Consider the following 16,542-nt stretch of genomic DNA (forward strand, 5'->3'; position numbering starts at 1 on the left):
AGTGAGGAAAGGGTGAGGTGGGGTAAGGAAAAGACAGGAGGGCACATGGTATGCAAGTACAACCTGACATGTTTGACATCAGTCCAAAATGCAGGTGCACATTGTCCGTGTGTGTGAACATAATGATCCAACATGCTGTAGTGCCATCCCCATCATGCTGCTGAAATAATGTATCACTGACTTACTGTAAAACTGACTTACTGTAAAATGTCATTTCTGTAAAACAGACTTACTGTAAAACGTTGATAAGTGCTCATTTGAGCTCTTACTGTAGCTTTCATACTGTGCATAGAATATTATATGACAAAAATGGTACAATACAGTACTGTACAAGAATCCCCATAAAAACCAAGCCCACACTAGAAGGGCAATTACAAATGATACCTTCTCTTTTCCTTGTCAAACGTTTCTACATGTATTTCTTGTTCACATTCTTTAGAAATATACAAATTGTAATTATCCTCATAAAGCAAACCATTTCTGAATCATTGTAGTTTAAAAATGCAGTATGGAATCAACCCATAGAATTAGCTAGGGCTCGATTCAATCCATAGCGTTATATAAATTTAAAGGCAATGTTCCCGAGTTAGCGGAGACTGCATTCACAGTAAACATTGCATATGTCCGCTTAATCGGAAATCAATCGTGTTATAGTGCTGAACTTCTGCAATACGGATTGAATCAAGCCCCTAGTATCACTAAGAGGGTGTGACTGACTGTAACACATGCATTAACCCAGTATAGGCAAATATTATTTAAAATTCCATATGGCCATGTCCTATTAGCGACTACTCATTATATTAGAAACACTTAAGATGCTTCTACTGCCGGCTATGAAAATCACTCACAATGTTCGTTCATCTAATTAAGATAATAACGCATAAATATCACGGAGATGACATCGGAAATATGGCCCCTTTGTTCCAATGTCTGAATGCATCTGAGGTGGCTGGTCTTTAGTTTCCTCTTGTCTCGGGGCCTGACGACATTGACTGCGATGCCCTTGGCTCGTGTAATTAGGTTTGTCTGAGTGCCAGTATGATTTATCCACAGCTCAGCTTCCCCTTGGACATTGTCTTTTAACACTACGTGAAACTACATGCACTGACCCAGGCTCTTCTCTTTGCGGAAAAATAAATTACAAGTTTCACCCTCGAGTAGAAATTAATTTAGCTGATATCACATTTATACACAAAAAAAGAAAGAAAAAACAGCTGTTGAGTGAAAATAAAATTGAAGAAAAACAGCAAGCTTCTAACTAAGACTGTTACTAAAATCCTCTCATTGCATGTTAGTGTTTCTATTCACTTATCTTTAACACACAACTAGCCATGTTAGCAGCCATGTTGAGTTATAACGAGTTAGATATACAAAACCAGGATAATATCCCAAATGGCACCTTATTCCCTATATAGTGCACTACTTTTGACCAGGGCCCATAGTAGTGCACTAGGGAATAGGGTGTCGTTTGGGACACACACAGACAAAACCAGGAGAAGCAGCTAAGTGGTTTTAAATGGTGTTTCAGACTGTCAACATGACACAACGTGTTTCAACCTGACCTTCCTTTACAAAGGAATCTAGAATGTAACTCCTACATTCAAATGAATAACATCTCAAATATCATGGTCCTTTGAAGTTGGGCTACACGTTCAATTGCAACGCTGCTGGCATGTCTACCTACGACAGCATAATGGAAACAGGGACGAAGCACTGTAAGTAAGGGGCTTTCAGCAGAGTGGGATGTTGTTCACCCACACACAGACACACATACACACTGCTGGAGATGGCTGGTCGTTTGTTCACATCTTCCTCAGTCAGTTGGTTCAATATTTAATAGCTCCCAGCTGACAGCTGCACACACTGGGTCATTAGTAAGGAATGCTACACATGCAACCACTCCACTCCACCCCAGCAGTACAGCAGCCTTAGCTTCAGTCACAAACACATGTGTTGTGACGTTAGCTGTTGTGCAGGGCCTAGCTAGCCTAGCCACACCGTGCCGCACAGAGGCGAAACGCAAAGGGGGCTTGCAACCCCTCCACTAGAGCCTAGCAACAGCCTCACTCACAAACACATGCGTTATGATGCTAGCTAGTATTGTTGAGCCGAGCCTAGCTAGCCTAGCCACACCGTGCCGCAAGGAAGGGCAACACGAGGGGGCTTGCAATCTCTTCATTCAACCCCAGCCTCGGTCTCAAACACATGCACCTGTGTGTTGTTATCTAGTAGTGGTGAGCAGGGGCCTAGTTACTGTTGCCTAGCTAGCCACACCATGCTGTGGTTCTATGTGAGAGGGCTTCTTACATGTACAGTGTCTCATATTGAGCAGGGTGGCATTACTAGAGTGACTGGGCTGGTATCTGTATTTCACTGGCAGGCTGCGTGCCCTCAGGAGCCTGCTGGCCTCCTCTGCTGCCAGCCCCCCTGGTCCACCTGGTCCCCTCGCCACCTCGACCAGCTCTCTGGAACCCAGGAGGCTACGCCTCAGCACTGAGGGCCCCCTGGAAGGCTGCAGGCTTCCTTTACGGTTGTTGACTAGAGGAACTGACCCAGAGCCGGACCCAGAGCCAGGCAGTACTACTCCACTGTGGGGCGTTGCTACTTTATGGTGGGTCGCGTTGGCCGTGGAGTTGTGGTTCAATTTAATAGATTTGTTCTGATAGGTTGACCTTTTGATAAGGGTGTTGTCTTTAACTGCCAAATAGAAAATAATGAAAATTAGCAAATAACAATAATCACAGTTTATGAAATGTAGTTTGTCCTCAAATGAGTAACTATGGGGTTGATTTTAAATTTCTTTAATAATGGGTTGGATATCAGTGGATTTTTTTGTTGTTGTTCACAGTCGTGTCATTCATTATTATTTTAAGTATGGGATATGGCACAAGAATACTAACAGTTAAATAATTAAGGATCTCATTGTTATTAAACACCACTTAACCAGTAGACTCTTAAAATGAAATGTTAGATATGACATTTACTTTGATATTCATAATAAACATGAATTAATTAAGCAGGGCTTTCAGGTGTTACTTGGATTGTTGTACGATAAGAACAACGGAATGACAACGGACATTTACAATCAGTGTCTAAAAAGGAAAAATAGCATAATGCTGAATGAGGAAGAACTAAACGTAGTTTATCACAATAAATCTAATAAATCAACTATTTTAATCCCTAATCAAAGCTGTTTATTTGTTTATTTACTTATCTAATTTCCTAGTGTTTAAAATAGACAAAAATTCTAAATATGACTCAAATCTAACAATACCATCAGGAGGAAGATATTTCCACCTCGCCCAAAGCTAGCTGGGAACAGAAGCCAGTGAAGCCAGGGTGTAGAGATGATTATTTAACTGGTCAGCTGTCTAATACATTACCGTCCCAGCCCCAAACCTCCTGCATTCATCTGTCCCACGTCAAACCCACACAGCTTTACAGCAGGGACAACACATTGTGGCAGATGGGCTGGCTATCTAGGACCAATGATGTTCAGTGCATTCTGAAAGGCTGAATACTTATGTAAGTATGGTATCTGTTTTTTATTTGTAATAAATTTGCAAACACTTCTAAAAACCTGTTTTTGCTTTGTAATTATGGGGTATTGTGTTTAGATTGGTGAGGATGTTTAATACATTTCAGGATAAGGATGTAACGTAACAAAATGTGGAAAAAGTCAAGGGGTCAGAATACTTTCCGAATGCACTGTAAAATATTTGCCCTGGATTGCTGATTCCATGTATTGGCCATTGAGAGCCTTTGAAGACACCAGTCGGTATTGGCACTACCCAGTAGGAGCAGTCCTCCATAGGACATTAATGTAATTCTACAGTATTTTAATTAAATGTTTCAAGGATGTACATGTATTTAAATATTTGTGTTGTTGTAGTGGGGAGAGTAATATTAGTAACCTCAAAATTATACTTTAAGGAAAAGGATAAAATAAAATAAATTAGCTCACAAAACATAATTGAAAGTACGCATTAAGCTGTCTAATATAATTCACTTGGCAAAGATGAATATAGTCATTGACAATGAGAACACATAATCTTCTACATTATTTAGGAGGGGTATAGTGCAGTGAGAAAATATTACTATAGACCATCTACAGAGTTGAGGGCCCTAGACAATGAATTATACATACACTAGATGACTGATAGGGGGTGCTGTGTTGAAACCACTGTGCCTCCATCTTTCCAGTCCCCCACCACTGTTAAACATTTTTAGGAAGCTATAGCTATAGCTTCCAAAATAACATTTCTATAGCTTCCTAAAAATGTTTAACAATGGTGGGGGACTGGAAAGATGGAGGCACAGTGGTTTCAACACAGCACCCCCTATCAGTCATCTAGTGTATGTATAATTCATTGTCTAGGGCCCTCAACTCTGTAGATGGACTATAGTAATATTTTCTCACTGCACTATACCCCTCCTAAATAATGTAGAAGATTATATGTTCTCATTGTCAACTCCCCCCCCCCCCCCCCCCCCCCCCCAATGAAAACAATTGATCCAATAGCTATTTCCAAGCGCTCTTGAAATTCTCCAGACATAAGTGTTATCTGAGAACTAGAGTGCTATACTCTACAGTCCAGTGAACTCCAGAGATACCTTAGAGCCGTAGCACCATCTACTGCTCAAATTACAACAAATACTTCATGAAACATATAGTATTGGAATATAAAACTGAAAAACAGGTATCGGTCTGTACTTTCCACAAATAAATATTTTTAAATCAATAAATAAAGTGATACAATAAAATGTCAAAGTTAATTTGCCTCATGTACCATGTTAGGCTTACTGTACAGCAATGTTTTTATCACAGGGCAACATCAGACAGACACAAGCCCCCCTCCCAAAGATACACAACCCAGTCCAGAAGGACATACTACATAGTCGCTTTATTAACGTCAGTGGTTGAGGATGTGGGATTATTGAGCAGTGAAACACAGGAGTGGCTGACAAGCAGGGTTGAGGTAAAAAAAAAAAGATATATATTTTATTTTCTTTTTTTTTTACCTTTATTTGACTAAGCAAGTAGTTAAGAACACATTTTTATTTTTATTTAATGCAGTCAATCCAGGAAGTAAATAAAAAAGAAAAAAAAAAGAAGAAGAATTCCAATTCCAATTGTTCTCCCATTAGAAAAATAACAATGGAGGAAAACTGGAATTGTAATTTAAGTGTACTTCCTGAATTAATTAAATTAATTGAAATGGAATTGACCCCAACCCTACTGACGAGCAAACAGGAAAATATGAGGTAGACACAGTCAGAAGGATGGCGGCAGGGAATGGGCAGGGGACTGGGATTAATGACTTAAGAAACAAATAAAAACATAAATTGAAATCAAAACTTACTTGATTTGATATATCCGTTATAGTTATTTTTTGCTGAGAAAAATGCAGATACAATGAGAGGTTACAGGGTTGTTGCAATGAGAGCAAATTATATAGGATAATAATACAGGTTAAAACTGAAGGATACAATGTTGGTTAGAAAGCCGCTGTTGGGTTGAATCTCTTTAAGACACCACTGAACTGTGGTGTGCCTTGAAGACCATATAGACAAAGCAATGGAAAATAGAAAAAAAATATGAAGAAAAATAAGAATGTTTCAATGATTTGCGGTGATGCCGTCAGCAAGCTGAAATGATGAATGGTTAACTTAAAATGATAAACCGTATTGTTACAGCGCAACGTAAATGTAGTTACTGCATATACAGTACAGCATACATTGATGACAGAGGCCTATAGCAGAATGGTCTACATTTACAAAGGAAAGGTTTTCCCTACTCCCCGGTAGGGATATCCCCGGTTCCACAGGATTGCCTGGGAACATCTGGATGCATGGAAGTTACTTTCTGTGAGTCAGTGATTCGGCTTTTGGACCCAGAGAAAGTACATGTTCATAAGTACCTTACGCATTGAATCCCCATTCCTGTATAGTACAATATAAAGGTCAGGCTTTGGGCTAAAGGCAGGACTGTGACAGGACATGTTCAACCAGGGAGCATGCTGGTCCTGGCATCTGTCGCCTGCGATCGGCCGGCACAGGACTAAGAGACTAGCATCTGTCCCCCAGCGAGGGGGGGGGGCGAGAGGGACCGAGAAATGGGGAAAGAGGGAGAGAAGAGAGGGAGAGGAAGGGAGAGAGAGAGGGGGCCCTGGGGGAGGAGAGAGAGAGATGGGGAGAAAGGAAGTGAGGGAGAGGAAAGGAGAGAGAAAGGAGGAGAGAGGGGGAGCAAGGGTGCTCTGGGTTGCCTAGTGGTTAGGAACTGTCACCCTGAGTTTCATGACAACCGGTAGCACTCAAAAAAAAAAAGAAAATGCAAACATAATTTCCATGTCAGCCCGCGTAAGTCCCTGCCCTCAGCATGCCGCACACCGTGTAGACAGCGACTCTGGAGTATTCTCTGCTATCTTATCCATGCAGCCAGACTACCGCTAGTCAACTGGTCACATCCACAACAGCCCTGGAAGACATGATGCAGCTGGAGGGGAGAGGATAGCCCCAGAGATGTAACTATGTGCTGCAGATCTGCTTTTGATTAAAAGACGTTTGCTTAGATAAATTTGGACTGACTTAATATATCAAAGTAACATGTAACACATTGCATATTCTGCTCTTCTCAGGACTTATTTTCCCCCGACACAAACAACAACATGCACTAGTGTCGAGTGATGATGTCATGCGCCGACACCTCAGAGAGATATAAAATGCCTGAGTTATCAGGAACAAAGCTCCCTTGGCTCCATGTCTGTATCTCTGTCTGTAGGGGCCTAAGTTACCAGAGACAAAGCTCCCTTGGCTCCATGTCAGTGTCCCTGTCTGTAGGGGCTTGTTTCTTGGCAGGGTGGGTTGTGTGTCTTACAGCCCCGGCTCTTAAAGCATCTCAGTGATGAGTGATCCAGGTCACTAGTAAATGTACCACATAGGCCACAGCATTATGAAACCTTCAACAATGTCCAAATAATAAAGGCAAGGAGAATTGGTTATGTCCATCCAAAATATCTAAATATTATTTAACATTTTGTCAATAAACGCAGCTTATTCAAATGTAAGAGATGTACTGTAACCAACTAAAAACATTTCATAATTCAATAAAATAATGATACATAATTTCATACCCATCTTGAAAGAATCCATATAAATTACACATTTTTAAAACAACAACAATAAAGCCGTAAATTATCTGACGCTAAAGTAAAACCAAAACACAAACTATGAAGAAACATCAGCACAACACACGCTAGACTAACATAGCATGCTCTAGAAGACAACTACCATCTTCACTAGTAGCAGGACAAAGACACTACACAATACCTAAAATCATAACACGAATATCCAACAACATCAACAATTACGCCAGTAGCTAACAAAAGTGCCATATTTAAACTATCGATTCCTTTTAAACCATACAGAAAACAAACGAGCCAGACTTTGTACCACATGAACATACATACAGTGAACATCACGAACATGGATAACACATGCTGTGTCACGTTGACAACTTACAGGCACTTAAAGTGGTTGAGCAATCATTAAGAGAGACAGGAGAGAGAGGGAAGCCACGTTGCTGAAGGGTGTCCTTCGTGTTACTATCATGATGCACATTGGCTGACATGCAAGAGCAGTCACACTCTGAATGGCCGCAATCAAAACAACATGCCAGCATCATTCTCTTGTAGACGGACATCTTGGCTACAGTCATGGGACGGTAGGGTGGTTGGTTGGTTGGATGGCAGGATGAGAGGAGGAGAGGAAAGGCAGCAGGTTAATGGCAACACAAGGTTATTCTGTACCTAGGGAGGAGGATGGGGCTAGGGAATACTTGGGAAGGGAGTAGCTGGGGAGTCAGACTCGAACTACCACATCGCTGACTGGTACTACTATTCTATAATCTAAAACTGACCAATGTAGCTAAATCCTATTGTGGGCTTTAGTTTGAAAACATTCATTGATGCTAACTTGTGTTCTTATGCACATAAAATGAGGATCTTCAGTCAGTAGCTATCTTCTGAGACTAGTGGATGTAAATATCAAAGGGTCAATGATGACACTCAAGGTCATGGATGATAGATGCCCTGAGGTGAAATACACTGTACTCAATACTTGCATATAAAAGGTGAGTGGATGGGCTACTGTATTCGTTGTGTAGTGTATCACAGTTATACACAGTTATAGTATCACAGTTACACCAAAGGTATATCACATGATATAGTATGCAGCCTAAAGGTTTAAATAAAACAGTTTGCTGGTTTTGTGATGAACATGAACTGTAAGCATTTGACAACCCAAGCAAAGCAGGACTGTGGAATCTCAATGTTATGCCAAAAGCTATAACGCTACAGTATATCTTTGTCATCTTGACATAGATCCTCAGAAAAGTTCACATGATGTAGCCACTGGATGAGATGTTAGCCACATACAGTACAGTACACACGTAAGAGGATGGGACTGGGTACTGGTTTGGCCTCAATGGGAAAGAATTGGGTTCACTTTGTTGGATTTGTAAAAAGTGAAGGTGTAGTGACTTTTGGGTAGAAAAAAATGGCACTTTCAGATTTCAAATGGTAGGGTGTTGTAATAATTACTAGTTTATAGAGTTTGGAGGACATCTGGTGGTTAGTTGCAGTAGAACTGCTTCTTTTTCTACAGAAGTCAAATATGTATCATGTAAACATCACACTCTAAAAAAAGGTTATTGAGGGGTTCTTTGTCAGGTGTGAGGGTGATAAGCGTAACATTTTTTTTTGCATTTCAGGAAGGGTTCTTTACTGCTGTGATGGTTGTGAAGAACCATCATGTTCTTTCCCCCCAACATGAATGCCTTTATGCCATGAAGCAATACACTGTTAAAAAGTTACTCTAATTTTTACTCATTCCGGGGGTTTTCTTTATTTTTACTATTTTCTACATTGTAGAATAATAGTGAAGACATCAAAACTATGGAATAACATATGGAATCATGTAGTAACCAAAAAAAATAGTTAAGCAAATCAAAATATATTTTATATTTGAGATTCTTCAAAGCAGCCACCATTTGCCTTGATGACAGCTTTGCACACTCTTGGCATTCTCTCAACCAGCTTCACCTGGAATGTATTTCAATTAGCAGGTGTGCCTTGTTAAAAGTTAATTGGTGGAATTTCTTTCCTTCTTAATGCGTTTGAGCCAATCAGTTGTGTTGTGATAAGGTAGTAGTGGTATACAGAAGATAACCCTATTCGGTAAAATACCAAGTTCATATTATGGCAAGAACAGCTCAAATAACCAAAGACAAATGACAGTCCATCATTACTTTAAGACATGAAGGTCAATCAATCCGCGAACATTTCAAGAAATGTGAAAGTTTCTTCAAGTGCAGTCACAAAAAACATCAAGCCCTATGATGAAACTGGCTCTCATGAAGACCGCCACAGGAAAGGAAGACAAAGAGTTACCTCTGCTGCAGAGGACAAGTTCATTAGAGTTAACTGCACTTCAAATTGCAGCCTAAATAAATGCTTCAGAGTTCAAGTAACAGACATCTCAACATCAACAGTTCAGAGGAGACTTCGTGAATCAGGGCTTCATGGTCAAATTGCTGCAAAGAAAACACTACTGAAAGACACCAATAAGAAGAAGAGACTTGCTTGGATAAAGGAACAATAGCAATGGACATTAGACCGGTGGAAATCTGTCCTTTGGTCTGATGAGTTCAAATTTTGATTTCTGATTCCAACTGCTGTGTCTTTGTGAGACGCGGAGTAGGTGAACGGATGATCTCTGCATGTGTGATTCCCACCGTGAAGCATGGACGAGGAGGTGTGATTGTGTGGGGAGGCTTTTGTGGTGACGCTATCTGTGATTTATTTAGAATTCTAGGCACACTTAACCAGCATGGCTACCACAGCATTCTGCAGAAATACATCATCCAATCTGGTTCGTGCTTAGTGAGACTACCATTTGTTTTTCAACAGGACAATGACCCAAAACACACCTCCAGGCTGTGTAAGGGCTATTAGATCAAGAAGGAAAGTGATGGAGTGCTGCATCAGATGACCTGGCCTCCACAATCACCCGACCTCAACCCAATTGAGATGGTTTGGGATGAGTTGGACCTCAGAGTGAAGGAAAAGCAGCCAACAATTGTTCAGTATATGTGGGAACTCTATCAAGACTGTTGGAAAAGCATTCCTCATGAAGCTGGTTGAGAGAATGACTGCCTCTCCTGGTTGACTGCCTCGCCTGGTTCACCAACTACTTCTCTGAGTTCAGTGTGTCAAATCGGAGGGCCTGTTGTCCGGACCTCCCCCTCTATGGGGGTGACACAGGGTTCAATCCTCGGAACAACTATTTTCTCTGTATACATCAATGATGTCGCTCTTACTGCTGGTGATTCTCTGATCCACCTCTACGCAAACGACACAATTCTGTATACTTCTGTCCCTTCTTTGGACACTGTGTTAACAAACCTCCAGACGAGCTTCAATGCCATACAACTCTCCTTCTGTGGCCTCCAACTGCTCTTAAATGCAGGCAAAACTAAATGCATGCTCTTCAATCGATTGCTGCCCACACCTACCCACCCGTCCAGCATCACTACTCTGGACGGTTCTGACGTAGAATATGTTGACATCTACAAATACCTAGGTGTTTGGTTAGATTGTAAACTCTCCTTCCAGACTCACATTAAGCATCTCCAAATCCAAAATTAAATCTGGAATCGGCTTTCTAATTCACAACAAAGCATCCTTCACTCATGCTGCCAAACATACCCTCGTAAAACTGACTGTCCTACCGATCCTTGACTTCGGCGATGTCATTTACAAAATAGCCTCCAACACTCTACTCAGCAAATTGGATGCAGTCTATCACAGTGCCATCCGTTTTGTCACCAAAGCCCCATATACTACCCACCACGGCGACCTGTATGCTCTCGTTGGCTACACCACCCGATGTCACAGGAAGGCCATAAAGATCATCAAGGACATCAACCACCCGAGCCACTGCCTGTTCACCCCTCATCCAGAAGGCGAGGTCAGTACAGGTGCATCAAAGCTGGGACCGAGAGACTGAAAAACAGCTTCTATCTCAAGGCCATCAGACTGTTAAACAGCCACCACTAACATTGAGTGGCTGCTGCCAACACACTGACACTGACTCAACTCCAGCCACTTTAATAATGGGAATTGATGGGAAATGATGTAAATATATCACTAGCCACTTTAAACAATGCTACCTTATATAATGTTACTTACCCTACATTATTCATCTCATATGCATACGTATATACTGTACTCTATATCATCGACTGTATTCTTATGTAATACATGTATCACTAGCCACTTTAACTATGCCACTTTGTTTACATACTCATCTCATATGTATATACTGTACTCGATACCATCTACTGTATCTTGCCTATGCTGCTCTGTACCATCACTCATTCATATATCCTTATGTACATATTCTTTATCCCCTTACACTGTGTACAAGACAGTCGTTTTGGAATTGTTAGTTAGATTACTTGTTATTACTGCATTGTCGGAACTAGAAGCACAAGCATTTCGCTACACTCGCATTAACATCTGCTAACCATGTGTATGTGACAAATAAAATTTGATTTGATTTGACTGTATGTTTGTTTATTCCATGTGTAACTCTGTGTTGTTGTTTGTGTTGCACTGCTTTGCTTTATCTTGGCCAGGTCGCAGTTGTAAATGAGAACTTGTTCTCAACTAGCCTACCTGGTTAAATAAAGGTGAAATAAAAATAATAATAATAATAAAAAAATATGCCAAGAGTGTGCAAAGCTGTCATCAGGGTAAGGGTGGCTACTTTGAAGAATCCAATATATTAAATATATTTTGATTTGTTTAACACTTTTTTGGTTACTACATGATTCCATATGAGCTATTTCATAATGTTGATGTCTTCACTATTATTCTGCAATGTAGACAATAGCACAAATAAAGAAAAACCCTTGAATGACTAGGTGTCCAAACTTTTGACTGGCACTGTAACTGTCAACCAGCTGTCAGTAACTTACTGTACTTTACCTGGACTTTTCTGATTACAAGATAGCGTAATATCAGTTGACATCTGCTAAGCATTCTTTGTGGTGAACACACTTGGGACCTCACCTGGCCGCAAACAGACCTTCCTGTCACACCATCAGGTCAGTGAGAGTGAATTTTCCTGTGAATTTTACAATAACTACTTGAAGCAGGCTGACAGAAAAATATTGAAAAATAAACATGAACTACAGTACCTGGTGACCAACTGCCATTAAGTTACTGGAAAATGCACAGTAACCTTAACCCTTACGGAAAAAACACATGAATTTAACATGTGATCGCGTGATCCGTTGTGATCACTTGTGATTTAATGTGAAGTAATGTGACAACATAAAATTACACATGACAACATGTGAGAACTCATATGAAATGAATGTGAAATAAAAGTGACAACATGGGGGTGCAAAATTTCAAAATGTGAGAACATGAAACTACACGTGAGCACATGTGAAAACACGATTTCATGTGAAATAAATGTGACAACATGAGGATGCAACATTTCAATATACCATTACACTACACGTGACAACATTTGAGCACGTGAAAACATGATCATGTGAAAAGAAATACATCACAGGGATGCAACATTTCAACATGTGATACCATTAATTACACGTGACAACATTTGAGCACATGTGAAAGCGTATATGTCAAATGCCATTTAGAATACTTTAAAAGGCATGGTCCCCTGCAGCTTTTGTCTAGTTCCCAGTTTGTTTCAGGGATGACCCCAATTATGTTTTTAGGACGTTCTCAGAATTTTGTGTTATGGTCTTCTATAGGTTTTGTCTAAAATATGGTAAATCTAAAACTAGTTAGTGTATTTTACAGCTAAATTAAGGTGTTATGTTAAAGGACAGTCTACTGCAGAGATTGGCTATATATTTATTGCCAATAATACATTTCTGCATGTTGCCTAAAGTTGCAGTACAAATAAAGTAAACATGCACAACAACTTATGTGTTATTTCTATAAAATGACAGTATGCAGCTATATTCTGATTTCAATTACTGTAAAATCTTGTATAATTTTGTACTGTGAACACATTTGGGAAATGCTGCCCAGAATCAAATAAATAATTACACAATTATCAACACCAGCGTAACATCAACATAAAACTATGCAGGGCTTAAGGACACTACAGTATACATTTGTGGATTTTAACTTGCAACCTCTTGGTAAGGAGTGCATCAATGTTTCTGCAGTGCCAGCAGGGTCATACTCATTACTTGGAACATATTTATTTTTTATTTAACTAGGCAAGTTAGTTAACAACAAATTCTTATTTTCGATGACGACCTACATATATTAACACACTCAAAAAATAAGGTTATGGTTAAGGTACAGTGTTGTTCCTTGGCGTACAAAAAGTCAAAGGTACACATATAAACTCACATGGTACAGTTTATATTTTGGATATAAGGTACAATCATTATTACACTTTAAAATATAAGTGGGGGCAGAGATGTGCAGTATTTCTGTTACATGTATTTGAAGTATGTATTTCAATTACTTCTGAGTATTTTCTATTACACTGGGCTGAAGTATACTCCAATGTATTAGGTAACAACATACTTTCGAGTGCTGTAATTCATATTTTGAAAATATAAAACACTTTTCTATACCATTTTTTTTTTTATAGTGGTTCACCATTTTGTGGCCACCTTTCACCCTGCATTGGTATCAGAATTCTGATGGCACTATGGTGGAATAAGACCATCTGCTACATGAACTAAATATAATTGTGTATGTAAACATGTACAATTGCAAAAGATGCTGAGTATTATTCTAATGAGCTCCGCCACAAAACAAGGTTTGGTCGAGAAGGGATACAGCTTTTGTCGAAATTGACTTTTCATAGCAGGTTTTGGAAAATGTACGTATCAGGTTAATTGAATTAACGTAGCAGGTTAGGATAATTAGGTTAAACTGTGTCCCATCTAGAGATTACCCCAAAATAAGGCCAATAATAGTAATAATAATACCCAGTGTGCTTTGCAGTTCATTTTGGTTCATTTTCACATACATTACATTTTGTAATTTAGCAGACACTCCTATCCAGAGTGACTTACAGTCAGTGCATTCAACTAAGGTAGATAAACAACAACATATCATATCAAGTAAAATGGTTCTGTAACCGTTACTGAGAATGCTGTTGCTGTACAGCCCATCTATTTGTGAATGTATTTTTGTATTTTAAAATACAAACGACATGTATTTCAATAAAATACATTTCAAAACATAAGTATTCCGTAGATTATTTTTGTAACATTGATCTTCATGGAAGTTTGTAATTGTATTTTGTAATATTTTACCCATCAATCACTGTGTGGTGGAAAAGTACTGGTTGGGGCTCATTAGCATATCTGGGGGAGTGGTCAAATGTGGCCATTTAGCCAATTGCAGCTTCCCAATGACTTTAAAGCACCAGAATGCACCTGAAGCTGGTATTTCCGACTTCACAATTGGTAAATTCCCACCTCCCACATGGTTACTAATGCAGTACCATATTGAATATATTGGGTAGAAAAATGTACCATTGTACTAGATTCTCTGCACATGTACCCTTTTTGTACACCAGGGAACAACATTGTACTGTAACCATACATACTTTCATATTTAATAGTGTGTGGAGATATGTTCATGTTCACAAATAACCATCTGGTGGCCCTCCAGAGACATTAATGCACTCCAGACCAAAAGGTTGCAAGGACAAGTGCCAAGAGCATTTATGCACACAGGGCTAGATTCTATAAGATCTGCACTAATGGCCACCTGCATAGTGGTTGTTTTGGCAGTGTCAGAGGTAGAACTGCATTAGAGCTGTCAAATCCCCAAGCAGTTCCTGGCCTTATACCTAAAGAGGACATTACAATTGGCTGCACAGAGCAGGTTGGAACACCGGACTGTGCTATGTGATCTACAGCTCAATTAGGCTGATAGAATTTTAATTTTTCATTTTGATTTGAGTTTCATTATTTCTATATAGCCTACACTTTCTCATTATGAAATTCTAACGTGATTAGGATGGGTGTGGCTTTGTGACAATGACCACATGAGCAGCCGCTCACCGATTTGACAGGTCTAATGAGTTAAAACTCCAACACCGCCATATTTATTTTACCTTTATTTAACTAGGCAAGTCAGTTAAGAACAAATTCTTACTTACAATGACGGCCTACACTGGCCAAACCTGGATGCCAATTGTGCGCCGCCCTATGGGACTCCCAATCACGGCCGGTTGTGATACAGCTTGGGATCACCAATATGCTTGATCTGATTGAATCTAGGCCTTAATGTCAAGTGTCCCTAAGCACTGCTACTTTTTCGTTTGTGTTCTTTGGTTATGGTTGCGTCCAAAGTGTGCTAACGAATGTTAAGGTCAATTCAAAAAGTGAATCAAATTCCCAAATAATCTTCATTTTAATTTCTGTGCACTTCCCGAATACAGATCGTTGTATAAAGTTCAGCTGAAGAAATACAGAAAAAGTTGTTCCCACTATTTTCATCACAACTCCGTAGCTGGTAACTTACTATAAAATTACAGGACTTTTGATTTTACAGTTTGTCCCAAAAGCACACCTAAACAAGTATCCTATACGTTTAAAGTGAGGAATGGCAAGCTAATTTATGTGAAATCATGTTGAAAGGTGTTTTTGAAACACTTCACATGTGAAAACGTGTTTTTGGAACACTTCACGTGACATTTCACATGTGAAAACGTGTTTTTGGAACACTTCACGTGACATTTCACATGTGAAAACGTGTTTTTGGAACATTTCACGTGACATTTGACATTTGAAATCATCTGAAATTGTGTTTTTGATACACATGTCACGTGACATTTCACATGTGAAATCATGTGAAAATCTGTGTTTTCATATTTTACATTTAAAAACCTGTGTTTTTGGAACACTTTATGTGACATTCTACTTGTGAAAACATGGATTTGGAACAATTCACATGTGGCATTTCACATGTATGATCATGTGAAAACCTGTGTTTCCGGAACTCTTTACATGACATTTTACATGTAAATACATGTGAATTGTTTTTTTTTTTTTGTAACACCCTCACGTGACATTTAACATGTGAAAATATGTTTTTTGGAACACTTCACTTGTGACATTCCACATGTGAAAATGTGAAAACATGTTTTTGGAACACATCATGTGACTTTTCACGTGAATTTTTTTGTTTTTGGAACACTTCACATTAGTGATCACATGCAATTTAATGTGTTATTGCTGTTTAGCTAAAGTATGACCCCACCTGGTTGTTGAACAGACAAACTCTGGAATTTAAGTACACTGACCTTTCTGTTGCGCCACAAAGTAATTTCCATACATATTCATTACCTATAATACATCTCTGCACTCATCATTGATTTCATTTTCTCATTTAATTTACTTCATTTACTTACAGTATTTCAGCAATTTGAGGGTTTTCTGTATTGCTGTCTAATGTTGGTGGG

At 39.3% G+C, this 16,542-nt stretch overlaps 1 protein-coding gene across 9 annotated transcripts in view; it reads right to left on the reverse strand.

The window, feature by feature from the left end:
* The window catches only part of LOC100301649 (calcium-activated potassium channel subunit alpha-1), a 208,472-nt gene that overhangs the window by 31,261 nt on the left and 160,669 nt on the right, over positions 1 to 16,542 (reverse strand). For 3 of the 9 annotated variants that reach the window (XM_021581123.2, XM_021581125.2, XM_021581133.2), the window contains exon 20: positions 7,522 to 7,707. The exons of 4 other annotated variants lie outside the window; for them this stretch is intronic. In XM_021581123.2, coding sequence (XP_021436798.1) covers positions 7,522 to 7,707 — 186 coding nt within the window. Of the gene's footprint in view, positions 1 to 5,363; positions 5,397 to 7,521; positions 7,708 to 16,542 lie in introns of all 9 variants that reach the window. 2 more of the 9 variants (XM_021581121.2, XM_021581132.2) reach the window with 1 other exon arrangement.

The sequence above is a fragment of the Oncorhynchus mykiss genome, chromosome 23 (genome assembly GCF_013265735.2).
Source record: "Oncorhynchus mykiss isolate Arlee chromosome 23, USDA_OmykA_1.1, whole genome shotgun sequence".
NCBI classification, from domain to species: Eukaryota; Metazoa; Chordata; class Actinopteri; order Salmoniformes; family Salmonidae; genus Oncorhynchus; species Oncorhynchus mykiss.